The sequence below is a fragment of the Hippopotamus amphibius genome, chromosome 2, assembly GCF_030028045.1.
Source record: "Hippopotamus amphibius kiboko isolate mHipAmp2 chromosome 2, mHipAmp2.hap2, whole genome shotgun sequence".
Classification (NCBI taxonomy): Eukaryota; Metazoa; Chordata; class Mammalia; order Artiodactyla; family Hippopotamidae; genus Hippopotamus; species Hippopotamus amphibius.
This window is the reverse complement of record NC_080187.1, coordinates 175,040,558-175,054,711: the sequence shown is the minus strand read 5'-3', so window position 1 is coordinate 175,054,711 and position 14,154 is coordinate 175,040,558. Positions and strand designations below refer to the sequence as shown.

General features: G+C 41.6%; 1 protein-coding gene across 1 annotated transcript; it reads left to right on the top strand.

Annotated features, from left to right (window-relative positions):
- The first annotated feature begins 699 nt into the window (after nt 1–699).
- On the top strand, nt 700–2,043 carry RNASE6 (ribonuclease A family member k6). The gene is made up of 2 exons (XM_057724352.1): nt 700–939; nt 1,318–2,043. Exon 2 carries the CDS (start codon nt 1,323–1,325, stop codon nt 1,785–1,787), a length of 465 nt encoding a protein of 154 aa, XP_057580335.1. The 5' UTR covers nt 700–939; nt 1,318–1,322; the 3' UTR covers nt 1,788–2,043.
- Nucleotides 2,044–14,154: the final 12,111 nt, after the last annotated feature.

The window sequence follows — 14,154 nt, the reverse complement described above, 5'->3', positions numbered from 1 at the left end:
ATATGTAGAACGGATTGGGAGGAAAAGAGACTACAGGCAGGGAGTCCATGTCGGAAACTTTTATGTGAGTCCTCTATGAGACAGTAAGGTTCTGAATAAGGATATTGCAGCACCAATGGAAAGGTAAGAACAGATTTAAGAGGCAAATACCCCAAATGTGCCCTTCTCCTTCATAGGTATGGGTCTCTTCACACAGTTTCCTCTTTGGGATGCCCTTACTATCCTCTTCACCTAACTTCTAACTGATTCTCAAAGCTCAGTGCAGGTGTTGTGCCCTCCAATAATACCTCCTCTCTACTGCCTCCACACAGTTACCTGTAGTTTCCTCGATCACTTCTGTAAGTGCTATTTATTTATATTTGTTAATATATTGTGTATTGGTTCATTAACCTGACTGTCTCTTTCATTAGATCACGAGCTCCTGAATGAGAATAGCCCAGTATCTGGCCCAATAAACATACACACAAAAGAATAATTCACTCAAGTGTATTCTTGAAACTCACATACCAAGTACATGGCAGTTATTATATAAGATTTTCATGTATATTTTCTCCTAAGGAACTGAAATCATAAAACTTCAAAAACACTGATGCTGCAGGTCAGGACGGAAGCACCAACTCATATCAGGAAGTGATCAGTTCCTCAAAACTGTGTTTTGAGTCTCATTGTTTCTTTAAGTAGCCTCACTCTCCCTGTGTCTACAGTGTTATTGCTACTATTTTAAACAGCAAATTTGAAAGTCTAAGAGTCTCATCCACCCTATTGACAAGAAGTTCATCTTCCAAGCCCTAGGTCTCTTTTTCCGAGGGTTCAGAACCCTTCCCCTGCTGCACGCAGGCAGCCCTGGCATGCCTGGGAGAAGAACAACAGACAGAAGCCTCTGAGCCTGGAACTAACTACCGCTGCTGCTCTCAGTGGGCACCTCAGCGTGGAGTCCTGGTAAGAGCAGAAGCCCCAGGGCTGGGGAGAGTGGGCAGTAAAGATGGCTGGGAGATCCAGGTCAAATAGACAGAGGGTTAATATTTTAGGAGGGAAGAGACAAGGTTTCTGACATGGCGACCATCAAACGCATGAGTGCAGGACAAAGAGAAGAATGAGATCTACCAGTCAGAGGAAAGGTCTTCTTACCTCAAATTCCTCCTCACTGAGTGTTAGTTTCTTCAGAATTGTAAGACTCGAATGAGAAAGAAGATGGTTAAAAACAAACAAAAAAAGAGCAGAAATCTTAAAAGGCAGAATAAAAATCTAAGTAATTCTGAGTAATAATTTTGCTCTATTGCTTCTGCTACTACCATTATTTTCCCTCTCCTTGCACAGAAAAGATGGGGCCTGGTCTTCTGGGACGCTTTCCTCTCCTCCTATTGCTGCTGGGACTATGGTGGTCCGTGCGTCCACTTTGTGCTTTGCCTAAGCATCTCACCAAGGCTCACTGGTTTGAAATTCAGCATCTACAGCCAAAGCTTCTCCAATGCAACAAGGCAATGAGTGGTGTCAATAATTATACTCAGCACTGTAAACCTCAAAACACCTTTCTGCACAACTCCTTCCAGGACGTGGCTGCTGTCTGTGATTTGCCCAACATAGTCTGTAAGAACGGCTGGTACAACTGCCACCAGAGTCCAAAGCCTGTTAACCTGACTCAGTGCAGTTTCACTGGGGGGAAGTATCCTGACTGCCACTACCAAGACGACGCCCAATACAAGTTCTTCGTTGTTGCCTGTGACCCTCCTCAGAAGACCGACCCTCCCTATCATTTGGTTCCTGTACACTTAGACAAGATTGTTTAAAGTTTCTATCACCTTCCCTCTCACGTGGCATAAATTCTCTTATGAGCTCTTCTGATTTTTCTTTTGTTGATTTTCCTGATGAGGACAGATCAGAGTTGGGACCAAAAAAAATATAGGATTCTTTTCTGCTTTGGAGCTCTTGTGTTTTGAAAGAAGGTAGTAGGGAAAAGGGCAAAGAAGGGTCCAGGCCTCCACATTTTCAGCCTTAGAACTTGGCCAATCTTTGTTGTATTGTGTTCACAGCAATAAAACAATTTTCTGCTGCATTGTAATGAGTGTGTGTGTAAGTGTGTTTGAGATCCCTTTCACATCATTGCCAGCCTGGAGCTATCTAGGCCTGCCTTTGCCAGTATTCCAAGGAGAACGATTTTGGCCCTAGGCAATCTTTGAAGTTATTCAGCAACCTGGGGCCTACACCACTTCCTTTGCATCTGTATCGTTGGAATTTTGGAGCAAGAAATTTCTGCATCCCTCCAAACTCTGCTCATGGCTTTACATATTTCCCTGGAAACCATCGTCTGTTTGTTTGGAGGTAACACTGATACTCATAGAGTGATGATGGTATTTTCACTCACAGGTTCTAACACTGGTAACTGAAGCATCCTAGATCTTAACTATTTGTTTCTATATTTAATCAGATAATGTTTTAAATATACTAGATCTTAACTATTTGTTTCTATATTTAATCAGATAATGTTTTAAATATAAATATTAGTAGGGATAATAATCCACTGTAACCTTAGAGTCAATTCTGCCGTTATCTATTGGAATGGACAAAGAGAACGCATAGATCAAGGAGGGGTGGGGAAAGCACTGGAAAACTAAAAACATTCTTGCCCTACCCAAATAGTGAAATATCACAGAAGCATTGGGGTTTTGGAACAGGTATTTGATATAGAAATTGAAGGACTGGGATTAACAATTTAGGTCCTAAGTGTAGGGAAAGAAAAATAATTTTCATAAACCCTTATAGGTTCTTGGCTTAGACCCCCCCCCACCCCCATAAGAAAAAGATAGATCAGCCGCAGAAAAACAATTTTAGTTACATATGTACATATGGGAGCCCCACAAAGATATGAGACTCAAAAGACAAGAAACTCCAAAGAGCTTCAGTGTCCATGTCTATCGTGGCATCCCAGGGCCAAGTGTGGTTCCAGGAGGGTTAGCCCTGGCTTACAGATGCCACAGTTTCCAGCGAAAATAAGCTACATAGACAATTCAATACATATCTCTTACCCACAGGGTATGGAAATAGAATTTGAGTATCAGGTCAGATGATGTTGTACTTTTTTTTTTTTAGCTCTTTATTGGAATAAAATTGCTTTATACTTTTAAACCAGCTTTTGAGGTACACCAAAGTGAATCAAGCTGTATTTATACATATAACCCTATATTCCCTCCCTCCAGCGACTCCCTCCCTCCCTCCATGTCCTAGCCCTCTAAGGCATCACCCATCATCGAGTTGAACTCCCTTTGTTATACAGCAGCTTCCCACTAACTATCTATTTTACAGTTGGTAGTGTATATATGTCTATGCTACTCTCTACTTCGTTTCAGCTTCCCCTTAGCCCCCCCGCCCCCAACCTCATGTCCTCCAGTCCATTCTCTGCATCTGCATCCTTATTCTTGTCCTGTCACTGGGTTCATCAGTACCATTTTTTTTTTTTTTTTTAGATTCCATATATATGAGTTAGCATACAGTATTTGTTTTTCTCTTTCTGGCTTACTTCACTCTGTATGACAGACTCTAGGTCTATCCACCTCATTACATATAGCTCCATTTCATTTCTATTTATGGCTGAGTAATATTCCATTGTATATATATGCCACATCTTCTTTATCCATTCATCTCTTGACGGGCATTTAGGTTGCTTCCATGTCCTGGCTATTGTAAATAATGCTGCAATGAACATTATGGTACATGTTTCTTTTTGGATTATGGTTTTCTCTGGGTATATGCCCAGGAGTGGGATGACTGGATCATATGGTAGTTCTATTTGTAGTTTTTTAAGGAACCTCCAAACTGTTTCCCATAGTGGCTGTATCAATTTACATTCCCACCAACAGTGCAGGAGGGTTCTCTTTTCTCCACACCCTCTCCAGCATTTATTATTTGTAGACTTTTTGATGATGGCCATTCTGACCGGTGTGAGGTGATACCTCATTGTGGCTTTGACTTGCATTTCTCTAATGATTAGTGATGTTGAGCACCTTTTCGTGTGTTTGTTGGCCATCTGTAAGTCTTCTTTGGAGAAATGTCTATTTAGGTCTTCTGCCCATTTGTGGATTGGGTTATTTGCTTTTTTGATATTAAGCTGCATGAGCTGCTTGTATATTTTGGAGATTAATCCTTTGTCCGTTGTTTCATTGGCAAGTATTTTTTCCCATTCGGAGGATTGCCTTCTTGTCTTGTTTATGATTTCTTTCACTGTGCAAAAGCTTTTAAGTTTCATTAGGTCCCATTTGTTTATTCTTGATTCTATTTCCATGATTCTAGGAGGTGGGTCAAAAAGGATCTTGCTTTGATGTATGTCATAGAGTGTTCTGCCTATGTTTTACATTGTACTTTTAAAAATTTATACTGACTAGAGGATGTGGGGCAAGTAAAAATTATGTCCCTCTTACTGCTTTACTTACTGCCTTAGATAGATACTGTAACTAGTTCCATTGGGGGAGAAAAGCATACAAGTGAAAACTGTTTCACTGATAAATTCAATACTGTGAATATTTTTTTCTTTGTCATCTTTTTAATTTGCAATGTTTTGTTGCTTTGTTTTTTTTTTGAAAATGCCATACTATCTAGACAGGGCTAATAGAAAATGTGATGTCCACATATGAGGCAAGCCTACAGAGGAAAGCCCACATGTGGGTGGCAGAAGCCAGGCCAAAAACCTCACAGGAAGGGAGAAGCAGATGCTCATGGGGAGGGGAATTCTTCTGGAGCTCTTCACACTTCTTCATGCACTTTATAAAGTCCATCCCTTGCCGTTTCTCATGGGCTCATTTCATTTTTAATGTGATTAATTACTTTCCAAAAATTAAACAATATAGATAAATACAAACCAATATATAGCACTCAAAACAAATATTGTTTTTCATTTGCTTACTATTCTAAAAAAACAGGGACTTCCCTGGTGGTGCAGTGATTAAGAATCCACCTGCCAATGCAGGGGACACAGGTTCAAGCCCTGGGCCGGAAAGATCCCATATACTGCAGAGCAACTAAGCCTGTGTGCCACAACTACTGAGCCTGCACTCTAGAGCCCACAAGCCACAACTATTGACCCTGTGTGCCACAGCTACTGAAGTCCATGCACCTGGAGCCCATGCGTTGCAACAAGAGAAACCACCACAATGGGAAACCCACACACCACAACGAGGAGTAGCCCCCGCTTACCGCAGCTACAGAAAGCCCGTGGACAGCAATGAAGACCCAACGCAGCCAATAAATAAATAAATAAATAAATAAATAAATAAGCTTAAATAATGCCAAGTATCATTACTGGCCCTCTGTCTTCTTTAAAAATAAATAACTAAATTTAAAAAAAATAAAAAAAATTAAAAACCAAAATATAAAAACATTGGAGTCCATTTTATTCCATTCCCATTTCTCTTAACTCTTCTCAAATGAAATCACAAATTTAGAGTGTTTCCCATCCTATTTTTATACTTATACTTCATGTATAATATATTCATAAACAAAATATAGGGTTTCCATGTGCAATTTAAAAATAAATTTGTATAGGGACTTCCCTGGTGGTCCAGTGGGTAAGACTCTGAGCTCCCAATGCAGTGGACCCAGGTTCAATCCCAGGTCAGGATCCCATGTGCATGCTGCAACTATGAGTTCACATGTCGCAACTAAAGATCCTGCATGCCACAACTAAAACCCAAAATAAATAAATATTAAAAACTAAAAATAAAATATGTAAATACTATCATATAGTACAAATCATTCTACAGCTTACTTTTTTTGTTTACTCAACAGTGTTTTAAAGACTCATCAAAGTTAAAATTATCTTTCTTGTTCTTTTATTTTTACTGATGTATTGCTTGTTCCTTTGTATTAATAAACTATCATTTATTTATCAATTGTCTATTGATAGATGTTTGGATGTTCCCAAATTTCCACTCTAACAAGCAATATTGCAGCGATATCTTTGTACATTTCTCTGTGCGCACATGTCAAAAATTTTTACCAAGGTATATCTAGATGTGGAATTTCCAAGTTATATCTATTTTTTTTTAAATAAATTTATTTATTTATTGGCTGTGTTGGGTCTTCGTTGCTGCACACGGGCTTTCTCTAGTTGCTGCGAGTGGGGGCTACTCTTCATTGTGGTGCTTGGGCTCTTCATTGTCATGGCTTCTCTTGCTGTGGAGCACGGGCACTAGGCGCGAGGGCTTCAATAGTTGCAGCACACGGGCTCAATAGTTGTGGCTCATGGGCTCTAGAGCACAGGCTCAATAGTTGTGGTGCATGGGCTTAGTTGCTCCGTGGCACGTGGAATCTTCCCAGAGCCGGGCTCGAACCCATGTCCCCTGCATTGTTAGGCGGATTCTTAACCACTGCACCACCTAGGAAGTCCTATTTTTTATTTTACAAAATATTGCCGTATTTTCTTCAAACTTGTCAGCTTAAAGAAAGACACATAGCATAAGAATTGTGAGTTTAAGTTGTATTCATGGCCTTACTGAGGACTAGAGCCTGGGAGACCGCCTCTCAGTTAGCTCTGAGGATCTGCTCCAAAGCAATAGGGGAGGAGCCAGTTTATATATGATTTTATTTACTTTTTTTTTTTTGGCTAGGGAATACATGCAGTCACACATACCTCTTGGCAAAAGATTACTGCTAATCACAAGGAACAGACATCTCAAGTTAATGATTTTAGTGCTTTTTATGTATGGGAAGATACAAGAATCAGGGATCATTGAAACTATTCCTGAGATACACATCTAACTATCTAAGGACCTGTTTATCCAAAGCGCAGAGTACCTCATCCTGTTTGTCATCCTCAATTCCCCATAGGGTACCCCGTCAGTGAGTGACTGCAGTGGGTTGTGACTTAATCCTTGTATAACTGGGTGATGTTCTTTGTTCTTCTTTGTTCACAAACTGATTGTAGCAGATTGTAGTTTTCAAAGATGTCCGCATCAACATATCCCATTCTACATGCTCTTCTTATAGTAATATTGACTCTTCTCTACCAAAAGGGTCTATGTTCCCTTTCCTTGAGTGTGGGTTAGTCTTAGAAACTCCCTTCTATTAAGTAGAATGGGGTGAAAGTGATACTGTATGACTTCCAAAGCCAGGTTATAAAAGGTGATGCAGCTGCTGCCTGGCTTTCCTTCTCTGTTAACCTACACTTGGACCCAGTCATCACGCTGTGAGGAAGATGGTGCCACATGGAGAGGTCTTGTAGAGATATTCCGGCCAACAGGCCCAGCTAAGGTATCAGCCAACATCAACCATTCAACATGTGTATGAATGAGCCTTCAGACGATTCCAGCTCCCAACCTCTGAGTCTTCCAGCTGCAGCCTCAGACATTGGAACAGAGATAAGCTGCCCCCACTGTATCCCATCTGAACTCCTGACCCACTGGGAGCATAATAAATGATTCTTTTGTGCCACCAAGTTTGGGCGTAATTTGTTACACTGATACACTGAAGCATTGATTATATAATTTCACTCTCTCACCAGAAACTGTGGTGTGTGAGTTTTTGTGTCTCAATGTCCTGTCTCTGGCAAAACATGAGAGTGTCATGCTTCTGCATTTTTGCCAGTCTGATGGGTGTGAAATAACACAACACTGTCATGTAAGCAAAAAAAAAAAAAACATGTTGTTTGCATCTTAAATCCTCAGTTCCTAGTACCATGCCTGACCCTAGCGGGTTTCTAAAAAATAAACGATGCTAAAATGCATAACCAAAATCCAATCAAGATGGAAAAAGTTAGATAAGTCCAAATTTAAAGACATTTTACAAAGTAACCAACCCATACCCATCAAAATGTAATAATCATTAAAGACAAAGAGAGACAATTAAAGGAGAAACATATTAAAAGAGACTACAGAGCCATAACTGAATGTATTGTATGAGCCTGGATGGGAACCTGAAACAGAGAAAAAAAGTTTCTTTTGTTATAAAAGATGTTAGTGAGGCAATTGATGAAAGTTGAATACAGTCTACCAATTGCATAATAGTATAATTTCAATTCAAATTTCCTAATTTTGATAAGTATCATAAGCCCTTGTAAAAAGAGTGTTCTTGTTTTTAGGAAATGTATACTGAAGTATTTAGGAAAAGGGCCAACTTGTCCACAATTTACTCTCAAACATTCAGAAAAAAAATTATGTATCTGTATATAAATCCATGACTAATAAAGTAAGTAGGAAAAAATGTTAATGTTTAGAGAATATAGACAAATGATATAGAGGAATTCTTTGTATCATTTTTTATTACTTATTTTTGGCTATGTAGGGTCTTCGTTGCTGCACGTGGGCTTTCTTTAGTTGTGGTGAGCAGGGGTTGCTCTTCATTGTGGTGCGTGGGCTTCTCATTGTGGTGGCTTCCTTTGTTGCAGAGCACGGGCTCTAGGCACACAGACTTCAGTAGTTGTGGCTCTCGGGCTCTAGAGCACAGGCTCAGCAGTTGTGGCTTTCAGGCTCTAGAGTGCAGACTCAGTAGTTGTGGCTCACGGGCTTAGTTGTTCCTCAGCATGTGGGATCGTCCCAGACCAGGGCTCAAACCTGTGTCCCCTGCATTGGCAGGTGGATTCATAACTACTGCGCCACCAAGGAAGTCCCTCTTTGTATCATTTTTGCAACTGTTCTATATATCTGAAATTATTTCAAAATAAAAAGTTCAAAACAAATTTTAGCAGTCATTTACTATCTGTACAACTTACTTACTCTGCAGATAATCAGTTGCCTCATTTACTAAGGTAAGATATTATACCTACTCACTTTCATTTACGGAATCTAGAAACTCTACTTTGGCACCCTGCAAATCACCAGCCACAGAAAAGTGAAAAAGACCTGGTCACTGCCCTCCAGTAGCTTTCAGCTGAGTGGGAGAAACAACTAAGAAAACTGGAATGTTTAACAAAGAGTGGTTACTATTAGTTCTCAGGGTGGTTTCAAGACCTGAATGACCTAATATACATTTAAACATACATATAGGGGCTTAATGACATTCCTGGTACATCATAAAAGTATTTCCATCTCCCCTTTGGATGATTACAAGCTTCAAGAAAAGTTTTTTTAGCCCTCTAAAAAAGACATCCTCAAATAGCCCACTTTCCAGCCAGCTGTCAAATTCCTGTCTTTGCCCCTGGGGCAGGGACTTGCCACAGCAGTCTAGCACCCCTGGTGTCTGCATTCAAGTTTCCTCTTTTGATAAGGACAGCCGTCAGATTGGATTAGGGCCCGCCTAAGGCCTCATTTTAACTTAATCATTTCTTTAAAGGCCTTAGCTTCAAATACAGTCACATTCTGAGATACATCTCACATTTCTGAGAAGTTAGAGTTTGAACATACACATTTTGGGAGAACACAGTTCAGCCTATAACAGCGATTATAAAGAGAAGTTTCATAAGAGCCCCAAGGACCTAAGCGATGGTGTGAGGCATCCTTATTTTTAGGTCTTTAAATGCAGTTTGGCAACTTTTCCTAGGTGAGGATACAATGAGGGTAAGAGCTGTTCCCTGCTCTTATGACAGCTGTTATTTGGTGCCCACCAGTGGTTTGGGGGATTTCACAGACAGCAGCTTGTAAGGAAACATATTGAGGAAAGAACTGATTTTTTTTAATACCTCCCATTATCTTGGTTGACTGATGGAACTGCAGGAGTAAATGGAGGCCATAAAAACAGTAAGTACTGGGTATCACACTACTGAGCTTAGGTAAAACAGCAGGGCTGGCCATAGATCGGGCCCACTATTCCCAAAAGCCCAAGAAAAGAAGGTGGAATTCTGGAAAAGCAGAGCTACATTTTCTATGAGAAAAAAAACAAACAGATTTTCCTCCTACTCCTGAGTGTCCCGATTAGTTATAACCTTCCAGGTAGTCAACAGAATCAAGGGAACTAGGCACCCAACCATGCCATCCTCTCTGATCTTTTCTCTCATCCCTTTTTACCTCTAAGTCTCATCCATACTTATTTCCTGGCACCATATTTGTAATTCTCTCTGTGTTCCTTCTTTTAATCTCCTGTGCCTTCTTCATTGCCTGTTCTGTTCCAACCTCAAGGCTCCCACCTACCCAGGGTTTGACTGAGAACAGATCCAGCTGGTGGGCCTAGAATTTAGAAGCATATCATAGGTCTCTCCACCAATACAGAGCTGCCTCTGTGGAAAGAGAGGGCAGAGGGAGGAAGGTTTAGGGTTTTGAAGTTTGGGGGCTTTTTTTTTTTTTTGCATGTGGATGTTCAATCACCATTTTTTGAAAAGATTATCCTCTCTTCCTAGAATTGCTTTGCACTTTTGTCAAAAATCATTTGCCCGTACTTGCGTGGGTATGTCTCTGGCCTCTCTATGCTGTTCCATTCATCTGTGTGTCTATTCTTCCACCAATTCACACAAAAATATGTACAAAGATGTTTAAAGCAGCTAACTTCATAATCACCCGGAATGGAAACAATGCAAATGTCCTTCAACAAGTGAGTGGATAAATAAGCTGTGGCACATCCACGCAATAAAATAGTACTCAGCAATAAAAAGGAACGAACCATTGATCCACACAGCAACTTGGATAAATTTCAAATGCATTATACTCAGTAAAACAAGCCAATCTTGGAAGGTTACATACTGTGCAATCCTATTTGTATGATATTTTGAAAAGACAAAACTCTAGTGACAGAGAATAGATCAGTGGTTGGCAGGTGTTGGGGTGGCGGGAGTGTGTGACTATAAACAGAGAGCCCAAGGAGGTTTGGGGGGTGATGGAACTGTTCTGCGTCCTGGTTGTGTGCAATTCATTTATATGAGTTAAAAATTCATAGAATTGTATACCAAAAAGATCAATTTTACCATATGATCATTTTTTAAAAGAAGAAAGAAAGAAAGAAAAGGAAGAAAGAAGAAAGAAAGAAAGAAAGAAAGAAAGAAAGAAAGAAAGAAGAAAGAAGGAAGGAAGGAAGGAAGGAAGGAAGGAAGGAAGAAAGAAAGAAAGAAAGAAAGAAAGAAAGAAAGAAAGAAAGAAAGAAAGAAAGAAAGAAAGAACGGAGGGAAGGAGAGAGGGAGTAAGGAAAGAAAGAAAGAGGGAGGGAGGGAGGAAAGGAAAGGAAGAAAGGAAGAAAATGTGGAAGCAAGGCATAAAAGCATACACTCTGGGAGTCAGCGTATCTGGTTTTCATCATTCCATAATTGGCTTCATGCCTCAGTTTCTCTGTTTCTTTTAAAAATACTTATTTATTTATTTTATTATTTATTTTGGCATGTGGACTTCCTAGTTGTGGCATGCATATAGGATCTAGCTCCCTGACCAAGGATCAAACCTGGGCCCCCTGCATTGGGAGCGTGCAGTTTTACCCACTGGACCACCAGGGAAGTCCCTCTCTGTTTTTTAAGATGAAAGTTTTAGAGCCAGATTACAAAAGACCTTCCCTGCCCTGATGTTCCTTCATTCCACAGATCTACAGACATGATCATATTCATATCAGGCATGTGCACACATGCTCATGGTCCAATGCAAACAGGTTTTGTCTCTATGTTAGAACAGCTCAAGCTCTCCTTCTCCCAGAGCCCTTCCCTTAAATAATTGTCTGGCGGTATTTATGGAAGAGGAAGGGGGAGCTTGAGGGAGGTGGGAAAGAGAAGCTGCCAAACATGCTGGCCTGGAGCAGGGCCAGCTCTCAGCCTCCGTGAGGAATGTTTCCAATGAAGCTCAGGAAATTCCTGGTCCCACTCCTGCATTCTCTTGTTCCTGCCTGATCTCTCCTCCATGTTAGTCTCTCCCCTCTGCGGATCTGAGCCAAACTAAAAACCTCCAAGGGCTCTCAGGTCCCAGGAAGCCTAACAAACCCTGGCAGAGGCTAGCTGCCAGCCTTGACTCTCAGAGGATGCTTAAAGTTGCCTGAGAGGAAAACCTGCCCTAGAAGCATGTTCGAAGTCTGCTGGGATGATCCAGACCTCTAAACACAGCTTTGCATTGAGAGAAGAGCTCTGAACCAAACCAGATCTCAATGATGTGACTCTTCTAGAGATGCCTACTCACATAGAGCCAGAAACTGCATGGCAGGGCTCAGCACTGCTAGAAAGTGGTTGTTCATCTAGAAGGTCTAAGTGTAAGGGGACTTTGAGATTACCAAACCCCACCCCTAGGTTTTACAGATTAGGCAACTGTGGTCCAGAGAGGGCTACAGACTTGCCTCAAGATGGGCACAAGGAGCTGATAGTATGGCAAGGACTAAATTAGGTGCCCTGGCCCAATTATCCACCCAGCTGTAGACTCAGAGAAGGTGGGAAAGGGAAGAAACTGACCCTGAATACAGGCCCTTCCCAGACTTGTAGCAAGAAGAAACTAGAGGATGACATACAGTAGTGATGAGCTTTAAAGTAGTGTCACCACACTGGCTCGTAAAACACACCTAGTGAGACTCTGTCCATTCAGATGAACGACCCCTCTATTGTTAAGTGAGAAGACAGTAAGGGAGTGGGAAGGAAGATAAGCACAGAGGGAGGAAGCTGAGATGAAATCATCCCACCTACACTTGCTGCAAGCCACAAGAAACCCAAAGCACATGGAAATTTACTGAATGGTTTGCAGAGGTGCTTGTGATGTGTCCCCTAGAAAGTGGCTCCTGGGAGACAGTTTTGAGATGCTTCCAGGAGTGCCATGGTTTCGTCATCAGGAGGTTCACTTTCATTCTGTACCTTCTAGTCAGCACCTCCATCATGCATCATGAATCGTGCACATGGAGGGCTGCCCCAATGAGCGATCAATTCCCCAAACCAATACTGAAGTGCCTTCCACCATGGGTGGGTAGATTCAGAGCCCCTTAGTGCTCCCACTTGCTCTGTGAGGGCTGAATCCGTCTAAGGAGGCCTGAGTGGAGACTGGGAGCAGCCTTTCATTTTCCAGTTAGAGAGAAAGCTCAAAGTGCAAACACTGATGGGGCAGCATTTGGAAAGAAAGAACCTGACGCGATGGTCCTTTACTCTGTTCATTGAAGGTGTGGTTGACTGATCTGTTTCAGGCTGGAAGACTATTGGTTGCTGGAATTGAAAGGGAATTTACCACAGAGAGAGGCAGGAGAAAGTCAGCATGTCAGAAGAGGCAGAAGACTCTATGATTTTGTTGGTATAGGTAAAACTGCAGGAGTAAGGAGGATGCTGGGATGCATTTACCTGTCCACCAAGAATGCAGAATTCCTGAAGCTTGTTTGGTTTGAAAAATCTTCCAAAAATTAACATAATCCTTCTTAGAAGAATCACTGGATATGGTCATTTCTGTCTTTAAGCAGATACCCATCTTCAAATGTTAGCACCTCAATTTTAAGATTAATCTGCCTGGGTTAGCCTCCTGGAAGAGGTTAGCACTCCTTGATGTGAAGGGTAGCAATAGTCGCCGCACAGAACAGAGACCTCTGATTTGTCTCCCGATGACTGGTGTTTCTCTCCTTGACTCTGCCTGATGTCTCTAGGACAAGACTCGATCTTCCCCCTCCGAGTCCTCCTAATCAGAGCACTTCCCGCCCCACCCCTACCCCACTGTTTCCCTGGCTGTGTAACTCTACACCTGGACCATCCATTACCACCTATCACTTTATTCCCCTGATGGAGACTCATAGTGATCCCATGGCAAGGAAGGTGCAGGGAATCAGGAGCCAGAGCTGGTGATTGTGCAGAATAGATGCAGTAAAACTCCAAGTAAGTGTTTGAAAAAGCTCCACTGAAGTGTTCTCTTATGGGGACTTCCTAGGTGGTGAAGTGGTTAAGAATCATCCTGCCAATGCAGGAGACACAATTCAAGCCCTAGTCCGGGAAGATCCCACATGCCATGGAGCAACAAAGCCCATGCGCCACAACTACTGAGCCCACATGACACAACTACTGAAGCCCGAGCACCTAGAACCCGTGCTCTGCAACAAGAGAAGCCACCACAACGAGAAGCCCGTGCACCACAATGAAGAGTAGCCCCTGCTCGCCACAACTAGAGAAAGCCCAAGTGCAGCAATGAAGACCCAACACAGCCAAAATAATAATAAAAATTAAAAAATAAAATAAAGTGTTCTCTTAGCCCTAGCAGGAGGGAAAATGAGGAGCTTTGGGTTTGGAAACAAGAGTGAGCTGAACTGAAGAAAGATTCTATCTAAAGGAAACAGATTTAGAAACTTAAAATTTCCCCTTTTTCCCTCCATCATCCT